The sequence below is a fragment of the Rhineura floridana genome, chromosome 10, assembly GCF_030035675.1.
Source record: "Rhineura floridana isolate rRhiFlo1 chromosome 10, rRhiFlo1.hap2, whole genome shotgun sequence".
In the NCBI taxonomy this organism is placed as follows: domain Eukaryota; kingdom Metazoa; phylum Chordata; class Lepidosauria; order Squamata; family Rhineuridae; genus Rhineura; species Rhineura floridana.
This window is the reverse complement of record NC_084489.1, coordinates 35,095,451-35,115,523: the sequence shown is the minus strand read 5'-3', so window position 1 is coordinate 35,115,523 and position 20,073 is coordinate 35,095,451. Positions and strand designations below refer to the sequence as shown.

Genomic DNA, 20,073 nt, shown 5'->3' with positions numbered 1-20,073 from the left:
CCAATGCTGCTTTTGGACAAACTGTTGCATTAAAAGAGGTGGCTATATACTCGCCCCAGTTCTCACCCCTATGCAAAGCAAATAAACAACCCCCTTCTTCTCCTTCCCTGGTTAACTCACAGGCACTTAGAAGTCTTCTCTCTGGTCAAGGCCCCACTAAAAGGATAAAAGAGAGTCTCTCAGCTGTCACACACTCTCGACTGCCTCTTGAGCCTGCTGTTATCCCTTTGACAGACTTGCTCCAGTTTTCATCTGAAGTCTTCTTTCTGGTCTGGTACCTGAAGACCAGGCCTCAGGCTGTTTACACACCAGAGTGTTAATGTGCATATGGGTCTCACAGATCCACTTTTTCCATGTGCGATTTTGTGCATGTTCATCTATGCATGAGTACCTTCAATTGAACTCAACCTCAATGTTTCCCATCCACATTAGTGAGCATTACTTTATGGGATATATTCACACTGTATGTTGTGGTCTCATCCTCTCATTTAGTATTTCCCCACCCTCCCTGAATTTTGGACATCTGAGGTCCTTTGTGGCCATACATGCAGGTATGTGTTTACCTCTGCATGTGGCCACTTTTTATTTTGAGATACAAGTTTTCAGTGAGTTAAAACACTCACTCACTCACACAGAGAGAGAGAGAGCAAGAGCGAGAGAAAGAGCAAGAGAGCATGCGAGAGGTATGTGTTGTGCCCAGACCCACCAGTAGCCCAATGAGAAGTGCCTTGCCAAGGGAAGTAGGGGGTATGATGATAGAAGGCACTCAGCAAAACATCACCACACATAAAAAAAAGCAAAAAATCCACACACACAGTGTCCTTCAGTACATTTACAGTTGGGTAACATGTAATATTTTTCTCCTTACTGCATTATCTGCAGAACAGGAAAATCCAAATTAAATGGAGGAAATGTGCAGACTGCTACTTGGATAAGGGCACTGTGTGGGTGACATGAAAAAGATTCACATGGGATGCATTAAATCCACTTTAAACTGCCATGTGTACACAATCTCAGGCATGAAGATGTCACAGTTAGCCTCTCTAAACTCTCCATGCTTCCTGTGGCCAGAAGTCAGCTGCCACTCCCTATCCAGAAGATATCCTAGAGAGCTGTCTCCACAGCATCTGTCTCCTGGCTTCAGTGATTTTCAGCTCACCTTCTGTCCAGGCACTTCAGTCTCTGACCAACTGACTGATTGACCCCCAAACAGTGCTGTGCCTGCCTTTATATTCACTCCAGTCAGAACCCTCTGACCAATCATCAGGTTCTCACTGGAATTCCAAATCCTAACTGATCAATGTTTTTGAACACAATCTTACCCTGTCATTCTGTCCCATATAAAACTGTCACGATGGAAAGACTCACAAGCATATAAACACTGTATTTGAAACTCTATCAACCTAGCTGATTCTTGGTAAACTGCCAACTGAACCCCCATACATTATATTTCTTCCTGAACTCAGAAGTGAACCCTTTACCAAACAGTGCTCATAACAAACAAGGTTGTTGCATCTAAATTTCGTCTCACAATGTTACTGTTTCTTCACAGTGGTAAGTCATTGCTTGCATTGTGGCAGCGACAGCCAAAGCCAATTGGTGATGTTTGGTCTAGTGGTCATTCTTTCAGAAGCAAGGTCTTTCCCCATCAAGTCTTTTGTACTAGAATTGAATCATGATCAATAGCTGAACAAATATTCAACAGGAGCAGCATGGATATGGGAAAAGAGACTAATTGTTTGAACAATGTCATGTGATTAAATGATTGTGAAGAGTTTTTCAGAAAAAATACAAATAAATTAAAAATCCAATAACCAGAAAGCTAATATAATCAAGACTCCAAAAGATTCCAGCACATTTAGCTACTACAGGATACTTGAAACTAAAATTCTACTCTTTGCAATGGCACCTAGTTCTGAGAAAAGCAACTAATAATCTGCTGGCTCTCAAACTATAAAACTTGGCCAACAATTTGCTACTGGTTCTGCAGCAGATGTTCTTGCTTTTAGATTACTAAAAATCTTATGGACTAGTTTCACTCTCCAAGGAGTGTCAGCATGATTAAAATCTGTAAATGCACAATTCAACACCAGCAGAAGCATCGTGCCATTTATGTGTCAATTTCAGTCACATTGACACAAAGATGATTTGAGCTTGGAGTTTAAATGAATCTTGATAGTGTAATTTCAGTGCATTACTTAGATCCACTGTGCTTAAGAACTTTTAATAAATATTTTAATTTACACTTACTTTGGTAATGAACAATGGCTAGAATGCATATGTGTGATGGTACTTCTTAAACTTTAAAAACCCATGACAAAGACATTAGCATAAAGCACATAAGATATTAAAGGAATGGTGGGATTTATCAGAATAAATGGATGTGTTTTGAAATTATGGTTACAGAACAAAAACCACTCCAAAATACGGAATATTTTTCCTCTACTGTTTTTGTTGATTAGGAAAACTTTCATGAATGTTTCCATTCAAGTGATTTGTAGAAATAAAGTATGATTGTGAAGCTGCTCCAGTTTCCTCCCATCTGTTGACAATATTGCTCCCAGACAAGCAGGTCAAAGGCAAGCAGTAGTTCTGTAGGTCTCTTCATGTAGAGTGAGATGAGCATAGGAACTGATTCCCTGCCATCACTGCTTGCCCTACAAACATGACATTCTTAGCACCAAAGTAATCAATGGCATTGATTAGTCACTGTATGCCCTGGCCACAGGAACTGAGTCTCTCCTGTATCTTTTTCATACTCAGGTCCAAAAGAAGGGAGCAAAAATTGTTCCCTATGTGATCTACCACCATAGCAGAGAGTCAACCAAGTGCATGCTTACCAGGATATATAGTCGCACCAGGCTCTGCCCTTTGTTTACTCCTTTAAGGAAGGAGACAATTATACTGCACACATTGACAAAACACTGTATTTCCAGGTCTGCCATTTCTCACATGTCTTTGTCTGAAGTCATAATTTATATTAGAACATGATAGAATTATAAGCAGGAACCCTTCCCAAAGGCTATTCTGGTGTTAGCTCTCTTCTCCATGCTAACATTATTATCTAATTTTATTCCAATATGCTGAACAGGTGTTTTCATAAAACAGAACAATTCACTGATGCACCTGGAGATAATTCGGAATTGTAGACGAAACCTGTCCGTTTAATAAGGAAAAGATACTGCAATAATTTAATAAATACAGGCAAGGGAGAGACGCAAAAAGGAATTCCTCTAATAGTCATGCTACAATCCAAGCATTTCTCCCTTTGGCTTGGAATTTATGTGAATACCTTTCTCAGCAGGCAAAAATCTTATAGTGGATTAAACAAGTACTGTGACATTTGTGATGCTGCACACAGTTTCCTTCCTAATAACACAACCAGTGTAGGTGCTTTTACCCTTTAGAGGATCACAGATTTGCATTTCTGCTTACCTCTGAAAAGCACTAACCCCTGCCTAGTCTAAAGCAAAGGGTAGTGGCAATGTGCAACAAGACGAACTAAAAATCTTCAAGGGAACTTGCTGTAAAGGAAGGCAAAGCCAATTGGCAGAGGCAGCAAACAATCCTTTCTGGCCCTGTTAACCACTGACAAAGAAGTTTGATGACCTCTTAATCACCCTGCCTAAAAGGCTATGTGGGATAGGAAAACAGAAAACACATGGTGAGTTTGCTGGCCATTTCCCTTATTTATCTTTCATTGATGGATCTGAGATTAGCCCTTGCTCAGTTACTCATAGTAAAGTATTTCTGTGCATTTTCTATAATTTCATTTCGAAGTGCAGGCAGTTTTGTTTGCCACATCTTGATCTATTTTAGGCACAGAAAAGTTGCTTAATTTCTTCCAGAGAGCTCCTTGTACTGAACAAGTACAGTCTTCTTGGATATGTTCTGCCATGTATTTGCCTCCATCTTACTGCTCCATCTTATGTCAGAAGTGCCTAATTCATGCCCAGTCCCTCTTCTAAAATCACTAAAGAAGAAATCTTGGTCGGCAGAGGCCAGGTCATTCCAGAAGACTTGGGAACATATCAGTACAGTGGTAATACAGTTGTGGCTTTTTTGTTCACTCCAGAGTTGTGTACTTTCCTTTTAACCCTGGTCCTGGAACAATGATCAAAACATGTTCATGTTTGCTGGTGGAGGGTGTAGCAGGGGTAATCTGTTTTATGGTGCTGACCATTTCAGAGTGCTAAAGCAAGAGCAAAGCCAATAGAAGCTGCCTGTCCCTGCTTGAATTCACAAGTGGCATCAACTTGCCTAGGCACAGCCAACTGGAAACTGATATTTCAAAATAACAATATTTATGCACATATTATCACACAAAAAAATAGGTACACACAGAGCTGCATATGCCTGAAGTATATTGATATTTCCATACTAAAAATGGTAAAGACCAGAAGGAATCTAGTGAATACTTCTTACTCCTGAGGTAGCATGGTCTTCGTATTACTAGAATATGAGAGATTCCTCCCTTCATCCAGTATGCCATAGATATGCAGTACAGCAAAACCATTCTCAAACTGGAGAAATGATTTTTGGATTTATGTATTTTTCTGATGCATGGTCCACTTCGCTACAAAACAAAGCTAATATACATTCTTTCCAATAACACTTCCACTTTTAAGAAACTAGAGCAAAGTACCTTACTGCATTCAGTCTGGTTTTATGGTACAAATGGAAACCAAGTAGATCTTGTACTTAACAAGGATAGGAATTTATTATCATACTTCCTATTAGCACTCAGTTGTGCAAGTGATCCATGACTGAGAAGCACTGAGACCCATGACTGATAGATTCAAGAGACAGATTTTCCCTTGCATTTTTTCTTGTCTCACGGTGGCCAGGTTCACACCTAACACTAAAACAAACCATGGTCACGCATGCTGGCACTCATAGCAAACCCGCCCCCCCCCAAAGCTAAGCCATGGTTTGGCTTACCGTTAGACCAAACTTTGGCTCATGGTCTCTTTCACACAAAACAAATCACAAACTCTAGCTAAGGTTTGTTCTTGGCTTACTGCTTGGTTTGCTTACCAAACCACAAGACCAAGTTCAGATGTAATGCTAAGCCAAACCATGGCTAAGTTCTGGATAGTATGGTGGTACCAAGACTAGGGGAGGAGCAAAGCAGCCATGATTTTTGCTCTGAGTGCCGTCATGCTTGTTTATTCACATTTAGCCATTGTTTGGCTTAGTGTTATGTGAGAATTGGATCAGTATGTGTATAACGTGGACTTGGGAAAGAATGCTTAGGAGGTATCAGAAACAACTTTCAAAAATTTATAGTTACAATGAGAGAACAAGATTGTTGCCCAAAGTAATAATAATAATAATAATAATAATAAATTTAATTTCTTCGTCGCCTATCTGGCCAATGGCCACTCTAGGCGACTTACAAAAGGAAGGGGCAGGGGAGGACAGGTTTGATCATTTGTATGCTTATTGAGTTCAATGATATTTACTCTGATGCAATCATGCTTAAGATAGATAAAACTGACCATGGGGAGGAGGACAGAGAGGGGAAGGGCGGGGGAGGTGATTGCAGGGAGAGGGGAGGGAAGGGGCAAGATGGAGGGGATAGGAGGGAGAAGGGAGGAGAAGGGAGGGTAGGTTTGATCAGTTGCATACTTTTTGAGTTCAATGGGATTTATTTCTGTGCAATCATGTTTGAAAATGGAAATGGACTACCTTCAAGTCTATCCCGACTTATGGAGACCCTATGAATAGGGTTTTTATGGTAAACAGTATTCAGAGGTGGTTTTACCATTGCCTTCCTCTGAGGCTGAGAGGCAGTGACTGGCCCAAGGTCACCCAGTGAACTTCATGGCTGTGTGGGGATTTGAACCCTGGTCTCCCAGGTCATAGTCCAACACTGACCCGGGGGAGGGGCAGGCAGGGGAGGAGGAGAGGAGATTGGGTGGGTGGACACTGGGCAGAGGGGAAGCCCCTTTCCCTTCCAAAAGGAAAACATTCTTTTTCAGGGTTTCCTCCACCTTTTTATTCTACAGCAGGCACATATAGCCTCCCACCCAAATTTAAACCGAAGCTGTCCCTGGCCACATCCACACCAGACCTTTATTTCACTTTCGAAAGTCATGGCTTCTCTCAAAGAATCCTGGGAAGTATAATTAGTGAAGGGTGCTGAGAGTTGCTAGGAGACGCCTTGTTACCCTCACACAGCTTTCAGTCAGAGTGGCTTACTGTTAAACCACTCTGGCCACTGGAGCACTGTCAGGGGAATAGGAGTCTGCTCTCAGCACCCTTCACAAATTACACTTCACAGGATTCTCTGAGGGAAGTCATGACTGTCTCAAGTGAAATCAATCTCTGGTGTGCGTGTGGCCCCCTGATTAGGCAAGCCAAGCAGCTGGGAGTCTGGCTTTTAGAACACTGACAGTTGGTTCTTACTGAGCATGCCAGACATTATCATTGAATTCAATGCTAAATTTCTTAAATTAATTAAAAATCAGCCAGGCAAATTTTTAAACTTTTAAACTGCAGAAGATGAAGGTCAGAGTATGGGGCAAGGTCAGTAACAGGATTGCAGGTACTCTGTGCACATGGCTGATTTTTAATGAATTTCAACAGATTATGAGAGCTCTGAGAGAAAAAAGTCCAAAAGGGCTTTGGTTTTTTTTTCTCTCTCTTTAGACTTTGAACTCCCGATTCTTTCTTGTTTATCGCTATGGAAATTGAGAGGGTTGTTAAGCAAGTGTTTCTGAGTTCAGGACTATAAGTTTTGTAAGGTTTTGTTTTGAAATGAACTTATGGGAAGCATCACAATGGCATGGGGGATATTTTCAATTTAACGCTGTAGAATGAAAAATCCATGCTGGCTGTAGTATACAGCCACTCTTGTGGCTATATAATATATTACATATGAAACGTAATTAATAGTAATTAGAAAGTCCTTAAAGAAAATTATTTTGACCTCAAAATAAGATTCCATAGAGTAAAATAATTTACCTCCCCCCACCCAAAAAAACCTCCCCCACAAAAAAACCCCCAGTTATTCATTAGTATATATTTAGGAAAGAAACAGTGAAATAAAAAGTTAAAAATGCTCACCTTCAATTTTATTTCATAGGTCACTGTTATATCATCTAATAAGATAATTAAAAACATGCAAGCAGCTGGTACTGCGGCTAAACAGATTAATGTAATAGTCTGTAGTCATATGTGCTGGCAAGAGGTTCAACTATTTGGCGAGGAGAAGGTCAGCTGCCCTTGGGAAGGAGAGAAAGACAGTATTGCTACTTTCTAGTGACACTGTATTGTAAACATTAGGGATGAAGCCCAGAAAATTACCACCCCTGGTAAGTGTCAAGGGAAAAAACTGTCTTTAAAAGGGACAATTTGTTTCCCCAAATTATTGCCCGAGTTTTGTATCCAGTAATCACACACCCATAGTAACAGTAATATTTTTATTTTTTTATTATTTGATTTATATCCCAGCAGGAGCCCAGGGCGGCAAACAGAAACGCTAAAAACACTTTAAAACATCATAAAAACAGACCTTAAAATACATTAAAACAAAACATTAAAAACATTTGAAAAAAAGGTTTAAAAACATCTTTTTAAAAAAGGGTTAAAAACATATTATTAAAAACACATATTAATAAGCAATTCTAACACAGATGCAGACTGGGATAGGTCTCAACTTGAAAGACTTGTTAAAAAAGGAAAGTCTTCAAAAGGCGCCGAAAAGATAGCAGAGATGGCGCATGCCTAATATTCAAGGGGAGGGAATTCCACAGGGTAGGTGCCGCCGACCTAAAGGTCATTTACAAGTATCAACAATCTGCCTCTTCCACCACCAGTATGCTCACTCTCAAGAGATTCCTTGGGGCCCTTCTTGAGACCCCCCTGCCTTCAGAGGTTACAGGAGTGAAGATCCATATGAGGGCTTTTTCAGTGTTGGCTTCCAACTCTGGAACTTGATAGCCTGAGCAGAATTTGATGTCTTTTTGCTACTAGGCAAAGACCTTTTATTTGCACTGGTCATTTAACTGTTGTGCTTGTAAGTGCTGTTTTAAACATGGCTAATACTCCCTTCTGCTTTTTAAAAAAACTTGTATTTTTAATGTGGTTTTAAGCATGTTTTGGGCACCTTTAAAATATTTTTGCATGATAAAGTGGATTTTTTTTTAGATAATAAACAAACAAACACCTAAAAGAGAATCATGATTAACTTGCTGAACAGAACTTCAAAATATCAGCAGAGCTTGGAAAAGTTACTTTTTTTGAACTACAACTCCCATCAGTCCCAGCCAGCATGGCCACTGGATTGGGCTGATGGGAGTTGTAGTTCAAAAAAAGTAACTTTTCCAAGCTCTGTATACAAGTAATATAGAGATAGGACCTTCACAGTCGTGACTCCTACCCAATGGAATTCTAGCACCATCAGCTAAGGTTTTTAAGGAAGTTTTAAAACTCATCTGCTTCCCTGGCTTTAAATTATGCTTTAAGTTGGATTCCTGTATTGAGCAGGGGGTTGGACTCACCCTTCCAGCTCTACTATTCTATGATTCTATGAAATGCTTTAAAGTATTGGCTGCTCTGGGGGCTTTGTTGGAATCTATTACATTTTATCGCATTAGTCTTATTTAAACTGTTTTATTGTATTTTGAATCAAAATGGATTGTATGTTTTTAATGTTTATTAATGAAATTTTATATCTGTTATTAATTTGGGAAGCATAGTTTTGAAAGGTGGCCTAGAAATAGTTGAAAGGATGGTTGAATGAATGAATAGCTGACATTAATTAAAGTTGGTCAAGTTAAACTTGCTACTTGCACTTCAAGAACATTAATAAGAGATCCAGGAAACCAGGAATATTCATGTAATATGATGCAAACTATACTGAATAATTGTGAACATTAATGGATGTTTTAAAAAGTGTTGTATGTCTGTGAAGGTAAGAAGTAAGCACTAGGCTAGACTAACAATTGAGCCCTCATTGGGATGAGAAGCAGAAGAGAGTTTTAACTCATTAGGATGAAAATAATTGGAGTATGAAGTGAAGTGGCCTCTTGTTCAGAAACTTCAACTTAGTTCAGAAAGCTGCTATATAAGCTGACTATATGGAGCATACGACTCCCATGTTACAGCACCTTTACTGGCTACTGTTCCATTTCTGGCCACAATTCAAAGTGCTGGTTACATTTCACAGAGACTCTTCTTTCAATAACACCAATTTCTGTGGTATATTTGGAGAAGATGTGAAACCAGCTTATCTCAGTGGCTGCATCCTAACTTCAGAATTCCCTTCCAAGAGACACCCGTCTGGCTCCCTTTTTGTTATTTTTCTAGCATTAAGGAAATACCTCAACTGATTTTTATTTTATCTTCTATTTTGATATTCAAGTGTTCAAAATGTTGATTGATCCAGTGACCATTACAAACAATTGAACAAGCATTAAAACCAGTTGCTCTATAAACTGCAAATGAGCAAACATTGTCAAATATTGTTATGTATTGTTATGAGCATGGGGGTTGGAATGGATGATCCCTGTGGGTCCCCTTTCCAGCCTCTGATTTGGAATCCTATGCCTTGGGGTGAGGGACTGGCCCTGCTGGAGTTTCTTTTGTTAAGCTAACAGAGTGGCCAGGTAGGAGAATGGGTCTATCAGTTGCCCAGCAACTGGTGAATGGGCCAGGAAGACCCTTTTGCCATTGAAACTTCAGGAGAGCCTTCCCCCCTTTCCTGGCCACTAGCAGAAGTTTGTGCGTTGACTGTTTTTAGAAGTGTCTAGAGAATGGGTGGGACTGGAGGCAGGCAGAAAGGCTATCCCTCTGCACCATGGCTTTAGGATGCCTCCTGCAACCCAGATGGAAGAGCTGGATATTGGACTGCTGATGCCTTGAACCCTCCATCTTAAGCTCAGGTTGGAATGTGTGTAAGTAAATAAACCATATTTCATAAAGACACCGCAGTCTCCGCAGACCTTCTTCCCAAAGGAAACCAAACCCTGGAGGAGTGCAGGGACCCCTGAAATCTAACCGCTCGGAGATTGGGGAGGCACGCAACAGTATTTTTATTGCTTCCTGTGCTTTTATTTTGATTGTTAGCTGATTAATAGTGAAAAGTAGGCAAAATACACTGCACTGAATCTCAAATGACGTCTGCTTCCACAGCAGAACATCCTCTCCCTCTCCTCCCCCGACATTCTCCCTCCACATTCACTCTGGGGTCATCCCCCACATTGTCTGGAGCACATTTGGGGGGGCAGGGGGGAGAGGGAAGTTCTGTTATGTGACCAGAAGTCATTCTGCTAGCAGAATGTTAGGTATAACCCAATGATACTTAAAAGTTAGTCATGACTATTCCACTCTAAGCATGATTAAATCTGGATCCAATATACTGTGTTTCAGACTGGACTGGAGGATACTCTCTTGACAGAGATATAAGAGAGCAGTCCTTTACGATGTGCCTAACTGGGGAGAACCATTTGCAACACCCTCCTGCCAAATGCAACCTTGGAAGAGAACACATCCATATGATAGTGCTTTATGAAGGTGTAAACAGAGGTCCATGTAGCCCCTTACAGATGCCTAAGATAGGGAGCCCACCTCAGTATGTAGCCAAGGCAGCCTCTCCCCTCAGTGAGTATGACAACACCCTCACTGCAGGCTGTTTACCTGAAGCCTCATAGGCTGCTCTCTCTCAGCCACCTAGCAATCAAAGATGGCCCTGCATAGGATGCAAACAGGAACTCCAATTTCTGGATTTCCTGCATTCTATCTAATTAGAACTGCAGGGTGCAATGAACGTCCAAGGGTGCGACCACCTTCCTTTTCTGCAACAGGAAGGGTTGGGACAGAACAAAGGCAACAACACCTACCCGGAACAGGAGGGATCAGGCCACAGAACCACCTTATCAGAGTGAAAAAACATACAGCTGAGGATTAAAGGACAGGGTACCCAGCTCTGAAATGTGCCTGGCCAAGATGACTGCCACCAGAAACATCTTGCGGGTCAGCAACTCAAGGGAGCAAGTCACCATGGGTTCAAATATTGGACTCATAAGAGCAGTGAGGATCCAACTGAGGTTCCATTTAGGAAATCTATGGACCACATGTGGCAGTTTAAGACTCACCCCCTTAATGAAGCATTTGTATGAAGGATTCAAAGAAAACACTGGACCTCCAAGACTAGCCAGAATTCTTCTGAGCACTGCTGCCTGGTGTTCAATTGTTGTGCAGCTCAAGTGTCCCTCTATCCTGCCTTGGAGAAGCCAAGCAGAGCTTTAACATCCTGGGAAATGGGGCCCACGCCCAACATGACACACCAAGAGAGAAACACACACCATATCATCGAGTACACACCTGGGAGGAAGGGTGGGATAGACATTTAATAAATAATAACAAAAATATTGTTGGATTTCCCCGGAGAGCAGGGAATCAAGGACGCCTCTGGAGAAACCCAGCTACATCAACCAATCCCTTTCATCCAGTGAGAAGGAAGGGAATGCAGAGAAGAGCCCCCTTGGGCCAGGACACCTCCAGCACATCCATCCCTATGCACTGTCACACTGAAAGCTGAGACCTGTGGGTTTTTTTACAGTGGTGAACAGACCCATCACCAGGTAGCCCAGCTGGTCTGCCAGCTGGATGAAGATCTGAAGGTTCAAGCTGCCACTCCAGCTCCCTGATGGAGCTCCTGCTGAACCAGTTCATCATCAGGTTGTTCACCTTGGCCAGATATCCAGTCTGAAAGGACTGGAGATGGCACTCTGCAGAAGACTGTTGGGCAGATGCTGTGGAGCCAGCCACCATTGCTGCTATCCTCCTGCAGCTTGTCCAGATCAATCTCCAATTTTGTTTGTTCCATGATTTGATACTGGAAGGGCAGGAGAAGCTGCTGAAGGAACCGAGAATGGCACTGTGCCCATGGGACCAGGCTGTGACACCATCAACCCCTGAAGCTGTGCCAGGGTCATGTGGTCCAGTTACTTTGATACACCCACTTGTTCAACTAGCTGAGATACCTTCTGAACCCATTCTGGAGTCAGATACATCCCAAACTGATTTGTGTCCTGAAGCACCCTCAAGTGGGTGAAGGATTGTCAGGGAGCTCTTCTCCAGATTGACCACAAAACACAGATCCTGCTGGCATCAAAGTATCTGAGTATCCTGGAGACACCTCTCCTGAGACGGAGCCCGTACCAGAATGTTGGTCAGATAGAGATGAAGACAGATCCCTCTGGTACACAGGTAGACTACTGAGGCAACCAGCCTCGGGGCTGAGACAGGCCAGATGGAAGGGCTTGATGCTGGAAGTGGGCTTGTACAAGAACCAACGGAATTTGTGGTGACTTGGCCAAACTGGAATGTGCAGAGATACCTCAGAGAGCTTGATGGAGATAATCCAATTCCCCCTTCACAGTGCCATGACTACCCAACAGAAGGTTTCCACCTTGAACCTCTTTTTGGTGAAGCTTTTGTTCAGCTACAGGAGATCCAAGATGGCCTCAATGTCGTCATTTTGGGGTGCCAAGAAAAAGACTGAATAAACCCGACAGCTCTCCTGCGAGGTGGGCACCAGATTTGTAGCACAAATGGCAATCAGATGGTTGATGGTCTTCCTGTAGTTCTGGTGCTTGTTGGGTTTCCAAGATTTTGGAGATGGGAGGAACCTGCTCTACAGAATCTAGGACATTCCAGTGCATAGGTGGCTGTGATGGTGTCCAGCACCCACCTGTCCATCGTGATGCTGTGCCAGTTGCCCACGAAATGCAGAAGCTGAGCTCCCACCAGAAGCTGATCCAGACCCCTGGTCCTCTGCCCCCATATAAGCTGCCCATGCCAAAAGGGAGGAAGTTGTTGCAGCCCTGAAGGCCACAGCGTCCACCTCAAAACTGTGTCAAAGGGCCCCCTCTTTGTTGCAGTGGTCTTTTGGGTCACCCTCACTCCAAGGGAATGGCAGATGTCAAAGTGGAATGGCACTGCGGCTGACCTGGAAATAAAACAAACACTTCTTGGCCACTGGAGCTGGAGGAGGAGCCTTGGTACTGACAGCTGACAGATCCAGGAGTTGCAGCACTCTGCGCACCTTTGCCAAAAGTGGCAAAAAAACTTCAGAGGGAAAAAGGTGCTGCTGCGTGGTGATCACCTCCAGCTCCTCATCAGAGAGAGTGTCCTCCTTCCCCTCCTGTTGTCATGGACCACATGGAGAGTTTCTGGAGTGATCAGAAGGAGAAGGAGGAGACAGACTGGGATCCTTGGAAGGGATGCAATGGGCTGTATTGGGAGGGGTCTGAAACAGGAGAAGACTTCTACACTTTCGACAGCTCTACTTCCTTAGTTCCAGTTACAACTAAAGCCCCTTTCCCTCCCTCAGCCCTTCTTCGTTGCCCTAGCCATCAGTCGCACCTCCTCTCAAGGAGGAGGAATTGGAGGCTCAATCAGAGGCGGTGTCCAAGGATGATCTTAATGAAATGCCGCCACCAAGGAAGCACAGGCAGATGCACAGATGCTCACAGATAATGCCAGCTTTTCACCTTGTCTGTAGGAATGCTCACTTGTTCATATAGTCCCATTGAGAGAATCCTTCCCCATGCAAACAGAGAGAGCCTGCTCGAGCTTACTTAAAGGGTCTCATGGGGTATGTCTAATTACTGCGACAATGTCTTAGCTTGAGTTACGCTCAGCCTAGTTATACTGTGTAGAAACACAGAGTCCTGTATAATCTGTAAGCTGATCTACGAAATGTTTTAAGTGGAGATCTCACATTAAACATAACAGAGAAAAACCTCTCCGCCTCTCAATAACCACATGAGCAGGGGCAGACCATGATGAGAGGGCTTCCCTTAGTTCCCAAGATATACAAAAACCTGGGCAACTCTCCTACAGGTGGATGCATCCCCTGTTGACCATCAGGAAGCAAACTCCCTGCCAGGTCCTGAGCAAGTAGGGAGGACCTGGAGGCAACAAAGCACTGCACCTCAAAGTAGAGGCTAGGGATTCATTAGAGTCTGACACGTCCCTTGCTCCCCTGGGTAGAAAGCCAGGGGATTCCATGCTCACACACAACTGAGCAAAGGACCAGGAACAAAAGAACATAAAATGTGCCCTGTGCCAGATCTTATAGAAAAAAACTGACAAGAAGAGACCTATAGAACAGCGCCCTCAAACAACCCCTGTGGGTAAAAGGGGTGAATGAAAGCAGGCAGGCACAAAAGGGTAGTGGAGCAGGAGAAGGCTCGCCAATCCCAGTAAGGATTAAACAACTGCACAGGGCAGTCGAAGGAGCACTCTTGCCTATCAGCCTCTTGGCAGGAACTGCCCTATTTCACAAGCCTCTCTCCAGGTGCAAATACCATCAGTGGTAGAACTGTAATTAATGTCATCAGAAAAAGCACCAAGGGGAAAATTAACTCTTTCTTCCCTGCTGTGGTCCTGAGGAAAATTCCTTTTCTGCAGCTGCTGTTTGCTTTGGGGGGAAATCCTGTACATTAAACCCAGTACATTTTGGCGGAAATCATGTACATCTATTTGGCCCTGTATGTTTTCAGTCTCTCATCAGCCCAGCCATACTCCTTTTACTCCAGAGATCTGAATCGGAGCTGCTGACTTTGCTGCTTCTTGCCTTTCCAGGAGATCATTCTAACTAAAGCACTGAATGTTATCTCAACTTCCTTCTGCCCATTTGTTTTAAAATTAATGCCGAATAAGTCTCTTGTTACTCTGGTATTTGCAATAAGCATGTTAAATAAAGTACTTTACTGTTTCATTTACTTTTGGTAAGTTGGGATAAGTTACTCATTCTTAAAATATGGTATTAACAAGTAAACACAGATATAATAAGGGTATTTTACCTCCAGAAGACAAGACTTACAGATCTATAAAAGGAAATCTTCTCAACTCAACATTTTGGGCTTCTATACTGAACATTTGAATAAATATGTGCCCCTAGTTAACTTGAAAGTCTATTAGCCAACAACTCCTGATAATGACGATGAACAGCCACCTCAGAGCAGCTTTTCTGAGGTAGAGCGTAACTCTTTTTTTATCATGCAACTGGTCTATTGACCCTAATTTGCCCTTACTAAATCTGTCAAACATGCATAGACTGGAAGGTTCAGTTCCAGCTCAGAGACATCCTGCCCTTACTCCCAGAAGGAGCCCAGGGTGGCAAAAGTCTTACACTTGCTGTCATCAATCTATCTCTGTCTAGGAATGGCTGTAGCTGGTATAGTAGCTGAAGCTGGTAAAAGGTATTCTCTTCACTGCTCATAGACACTGAAGGCACTTGAGCCTTTTACCAAGATTCTGTTCCTAGAAGATTGATTTTTCTGTCTTTGCTAGGCTTCAGTTTGGCTTCATATGACAGGCAAAGTGGGTATCAGGATCTTCCATGTTTGGGCAGTTGCCAGGTGCTCAGCACTATGGCAGGACCCGCTGCTGCTGCTGCTGCTGTCTGGCTAGCTCCTTCTTAATTTTTTTCTCCTCTGGCAATCCAACAGAACAAGGAAGGTGGATCTAGCCATTCTTAATTTCTTATAGTACCCCTGATCCAGCACTGCTTTAATTGCAGAAAATTAAAAGACTTGCTAGTTCCAGCAGCCGAGTGGTGTTTGGAGTGGTGTCATTGCAGCCTGCACAGGTCACTAACAGAATAGGGGACCCATCAGAAGACACTATGCTTTCCAGTCTGGAGACAGCCCGATCGTACATCTAAAATTACTTTTTAAAATTTTAAAAATTGTAGAAGAAGTAAACTAAGTAACTCTAGGCAGACAAGTAGAAATCCAAAGTTGATCCTGATTTCTTCATCTATTCAATCATAAAAAAAAGAATTTACCAGGAATTAAATCAATAGTAAGCATTCTAGGACAGACACAAAGAGTGTGCATAATAAGGGCAGGTTAATGTTCTGGGAAATTCTTTAATCTGAGTACTCAAGGGAAATATGGGTATAAAGAAGTTGACCCCAAAATGGAATAGTAGAGAGTCCTTTAAAATAAATGTTTATAAAATAAAATAAAAACAAAACCGTATCCTGAAATATCCTGTATGCTGGAGTCACACTGGAGATTGGTATAGGGCTTTTCATAAAAACAAGTTAAAGGAACAAAACGACAGCCACTCAACCATGTCATAATATAAGGTAAGAGCAAGCAGACATACTCCTGTTGTCCCCGCACCCCGCCAATGAAATTTCACTAAATATTTCTCACCCAATGTGAAAATGGCAGAACATCCCCTGAGAAAGTGAGCTGTAAAGAGTATTGTGAAAAGTAGGGTGAAGGTTTGACATGCACTAGTGCATGAATGATGGTCATTAATTATGTTCCAAAATACTCCTCTTTATGACTATGTAGTTTACCTAAACCAGGGGTTTCCAAACTGTGGTCCGTGGACCACCAGTGGTCTGCGGACCACCAGTGGTCTGCGGACTTCATTTAAATAGTTTGCAGCATGTCTGTGGATTTGTTGTTGAAGATGGGAGATGGCACATCCATTGTATTAAATGTTCATATTGATTTTAACTGTATTTTATTGTTCCTTTTATTTCTTGAATTGTATTTTATTGTACTACAATTTGAATTCTAATACAATAAATATAATATAAAAGAAGCAATATAAACACAATTATACATAACACAGCATCTAGCACAGCACATTAAAATTGCCAGAACAGGCAGAAAAATCATTAAGTGGTCCGCCAAAACCCTTAGCAATTTTCAAGTGGTCTGTGGGAAAATAAGTTTGGGAACCACAGACCTAAACCATTTGGAGATCATGGGCATTGTCAGGGAAAGGGACCTATAAGGAGGCTGGTCTCTTTAGTGATCTGTATTTCCTACACTGGTTTAATTATCTGATAATCAGTTTAGATGGATTATTATTCACTGTGTGAATGAGAAATTCAAATTGGATATTGACAAACAAGATTAAATATGGTTATGAACTGGAGTTTTACCTCTCAAATGACCTGACATGGTCAGGGAAGTTCCTCAGGCAAAACAGCATATATAACAGATGTTAAATGTTTTATTAAAAATGGCACCAATGAAGATGTCCAGATATCTGTTTCTACACTGTGGGCTTAAAATGAAAGCCTCTGCAAATGCCCTCCTCATTTGTCTTATTTAAAAAAATCACCAAATAAACAGAAAACCAACAGAATGAAGTATATATTTAATAAATTCAGTACACAAAATATTCTTCCTGTTTTAAGAATATGAGAAACTCTCACCTATATGAAATAAATGTTTCAACAGAATCCGAGCCATGATGCAGTCCTCCATTTTCATTTGACACATCTAGGAAGATAAACATGGCAGTTTTTAGCATGTTAATAGAGAGTAGCATGATTATGGAATAAAGAGAAGTACCAGAGCTTTGAACCGTAAGATTGTGCCATAGGAACATATACAGAATCAATCCTGATGCAGGCAACACAACCTGTCTCTCAAAATGTAGTGATTAAGTTCATCAGTGCAAAGAAGAAAAATAAAGGGAAGCATGGGTTGACACCCAGCATTCAAGGGTCTAACAGCTGCTTTACACATTCATGGGCATTACTTGAAGACTGCAGCAAGAAATAATAATGTGCATGTATTAATGACCTATCACAGATCAAACAAAGAAACAGAAAATTTATTTTGACACAGATCACTTCCAGTAGAAAGTTTTTAAATACTCAGTTCACACATTTAGCTATGAGCCACCAATACCTGTATGTGTGAACCAGCCATAAATCTCTTAAGCATCCATGGTAGGGCTTTTATCTATTTTGTGCAATTCAAGCAAAAGCCATAACAAATACACACACACACACACACACACACACACACACACACACACACACACACACACACACACACACACACACATGGACAACAGTAATGCTCACAGTGCTATGCAGTGCAATCCTATATAAGTTGACTCCGAAATAAGCTCTACTGAGAGAAAATGGAACTATTCCTTTTCTATAAACTATTACACAACTGCATTCTTAATCTTTTATTTCTCTTTAATCTCAGTTTTGTACTATTGATCAGCCCTCCGCCTTTAATGATTATGTTCTGCCAAAAATACAAGGGCTGGTTAATGCAAGCATGAGCAGTGAAATCTGATCCAGATATTGAGTCTTGTAGCATAACATTTTCTCTGAAACATTTGTTACATCCTTACAATGGACACAAGGTATATTGGTACTGCCTCATCAATTAGTGGTTAGAGTGGTCACTATAAAGTAGGAAAGAAAACTATGTTTCTGGTTTGCCAACTCCAGTGCCTTTACAAAACTGCCTGAGCATCCCATGTATGTTGTTCTGAACATTAATATATCAAAGAGAGGCTTCTTTTGCCAAGCAATTCCAGCTCTGCGGTACCAGACTGTACGTAGAAATGTGCTATATTTTATGATACATATATTAACTTTGTAATGATTTCCACAATCATGGTTGCAGTTGCTTACAAGTGCTGCAATCATGTACATTACCACATGGTGAAAGTGTATAGTTTGGTGCTTAAATATGGGATCATGTAGAGAAAGAAATTATATTAATTTATTTTAGCTAAGATTAGATATTAAATATAAATAAAACTAGACATGGCCACTCTTTTTAGAAGGCAAAGAGTAAAAGAGAAGAATTTGCTTACACTATGAAGTTGTAAATTGCAGTAGCATATTTTTACCATGTACTTTTATTTTAGCATATTTAAAGCTTAATAATTTAATGATTTATTCAGCTTTAATTTATACCTTCAAAACACTCTGAGATGCCACTGGAGATCATAACAGTGGTCCTGGTTAAGTCAAATAATAATTAGAGCTTTCACTTTAAAGATGAGATTATTTTTAATTATTGAGTGAAGTACTTGAGGTACCATACTTATATAATTACACTACTCATTAAATGGTTATTGAAAGCTGAAATGTAATTTTAATGACAGCTACCTATTTTTCTTTGCACACTTTGTAGATGACAGATCAGTCAAGAATACTGGTTTGCTCAAAATTTCTTGCAGCTGCAGTAGAGCTTTCAGGTGTAGAACAATTAGGCTGTGCTTATTTTAAAACTTTTTTTAAAAAAATGGTCTCAATTAAGCAGTATTTTTATAAACTACAGAGGAAAATAAATTGGCATCCAAGATGGTAAAGAAGATTCTGATAAATGGATATTTTTCCCTTCTATGTAGCAACTGTAAACATAATATTTAAATGTGGTTGCTAGTATATACTGCTCTTGAATCCTGGCCTTTGGAAGAAAACTGCTGGTGTCATAAGGTAGGGTATAAATTTAATTAACAACAACTTGGAGGCCAGAATACACATATTAATAGAATATAGCATATTCATTCCAGCAACCATCAATAATAACAAGAGATATTTCCCTCAAAATATAACACCCATGCAAAATGCGTGCGTGTGTGTAATTTTAAAAGACAGTGGTGCCAAATATAAAAAGCTTGAATATATAAACACTATTCTATACACTGCAATACATTCCATGATTTTTTCCTCAGTGCCACACATAGTAAAGAGACTCTATATGTAACAGTTTGATTTTTTTTTTTAAAAAAGTCTTATCAAACATACATAATATCAGTTTACCAAACCTTTTCTACCATTCCAAAGACAAATCTTTTCTTTGTTGCTGTGAAAAACATACCGAGAAGTAAATTCATTTTGTTAACAGTATTAAAGAAAAAAATTCTGAGTTTGCTGTATGGGGAACAGGCATTCAAGTTTAGACAAGGGAGCAACTGTTTTGTTCCTCCAATCCCCTTGTTGAAATTAATTATAGCAAATGTTTATGAAAACATCTGTTCCATACACTTATAAATTCTTAACTTTAGTATGGACAATTTCAGGTTCTTCCTGTTTTGAAGCAGTGCAGTAACAATTTCAGAGTAAACACAGAACAATATGTACTTCTGAAGCCCACATTTATGAAATCTGCACTGTTTTGAGTATCTCTTTAAAACAAGCCCCACACAAAACAGAATGACTCTTTTTTAAAAGGCCACAGCAAATCAAAATATTTCCATTTGATGAATGCACTAACACAGAAACACAAAAATTAATACAAGAATAAAAATTGCATTTAATTA

At 40.9% G+C, this 20,073-nt stretch overlaps 1 protein-coding gene across 6 annotated transcripts in view; it reads right to left on the bottom strand.

Annotated features, from left to right (window-relative positions):
• Positions 1 to 20,073, bottom strand: part of TBC1D5 (TBC1 domain family member 5) — a 741,088-nt gene that overhangs the window by 177,925 nt on the left and 543,090 nt on the right. For all 6 annotated transcript variants that reach the window (XM_061587418.1, XM_061587420.1, XM_061587415.1 and 3 more), the window contains one exon: positions 17,207 to 17,273. In XM_061587418.1, the coding sequence (XP_061443402.1) occupies positions 17,207 to 17,273 (67 nt within the window). The remainder of the gene's footprint in view (positions 1 to 17,206; positions 17,274 to 20,073) is intronic.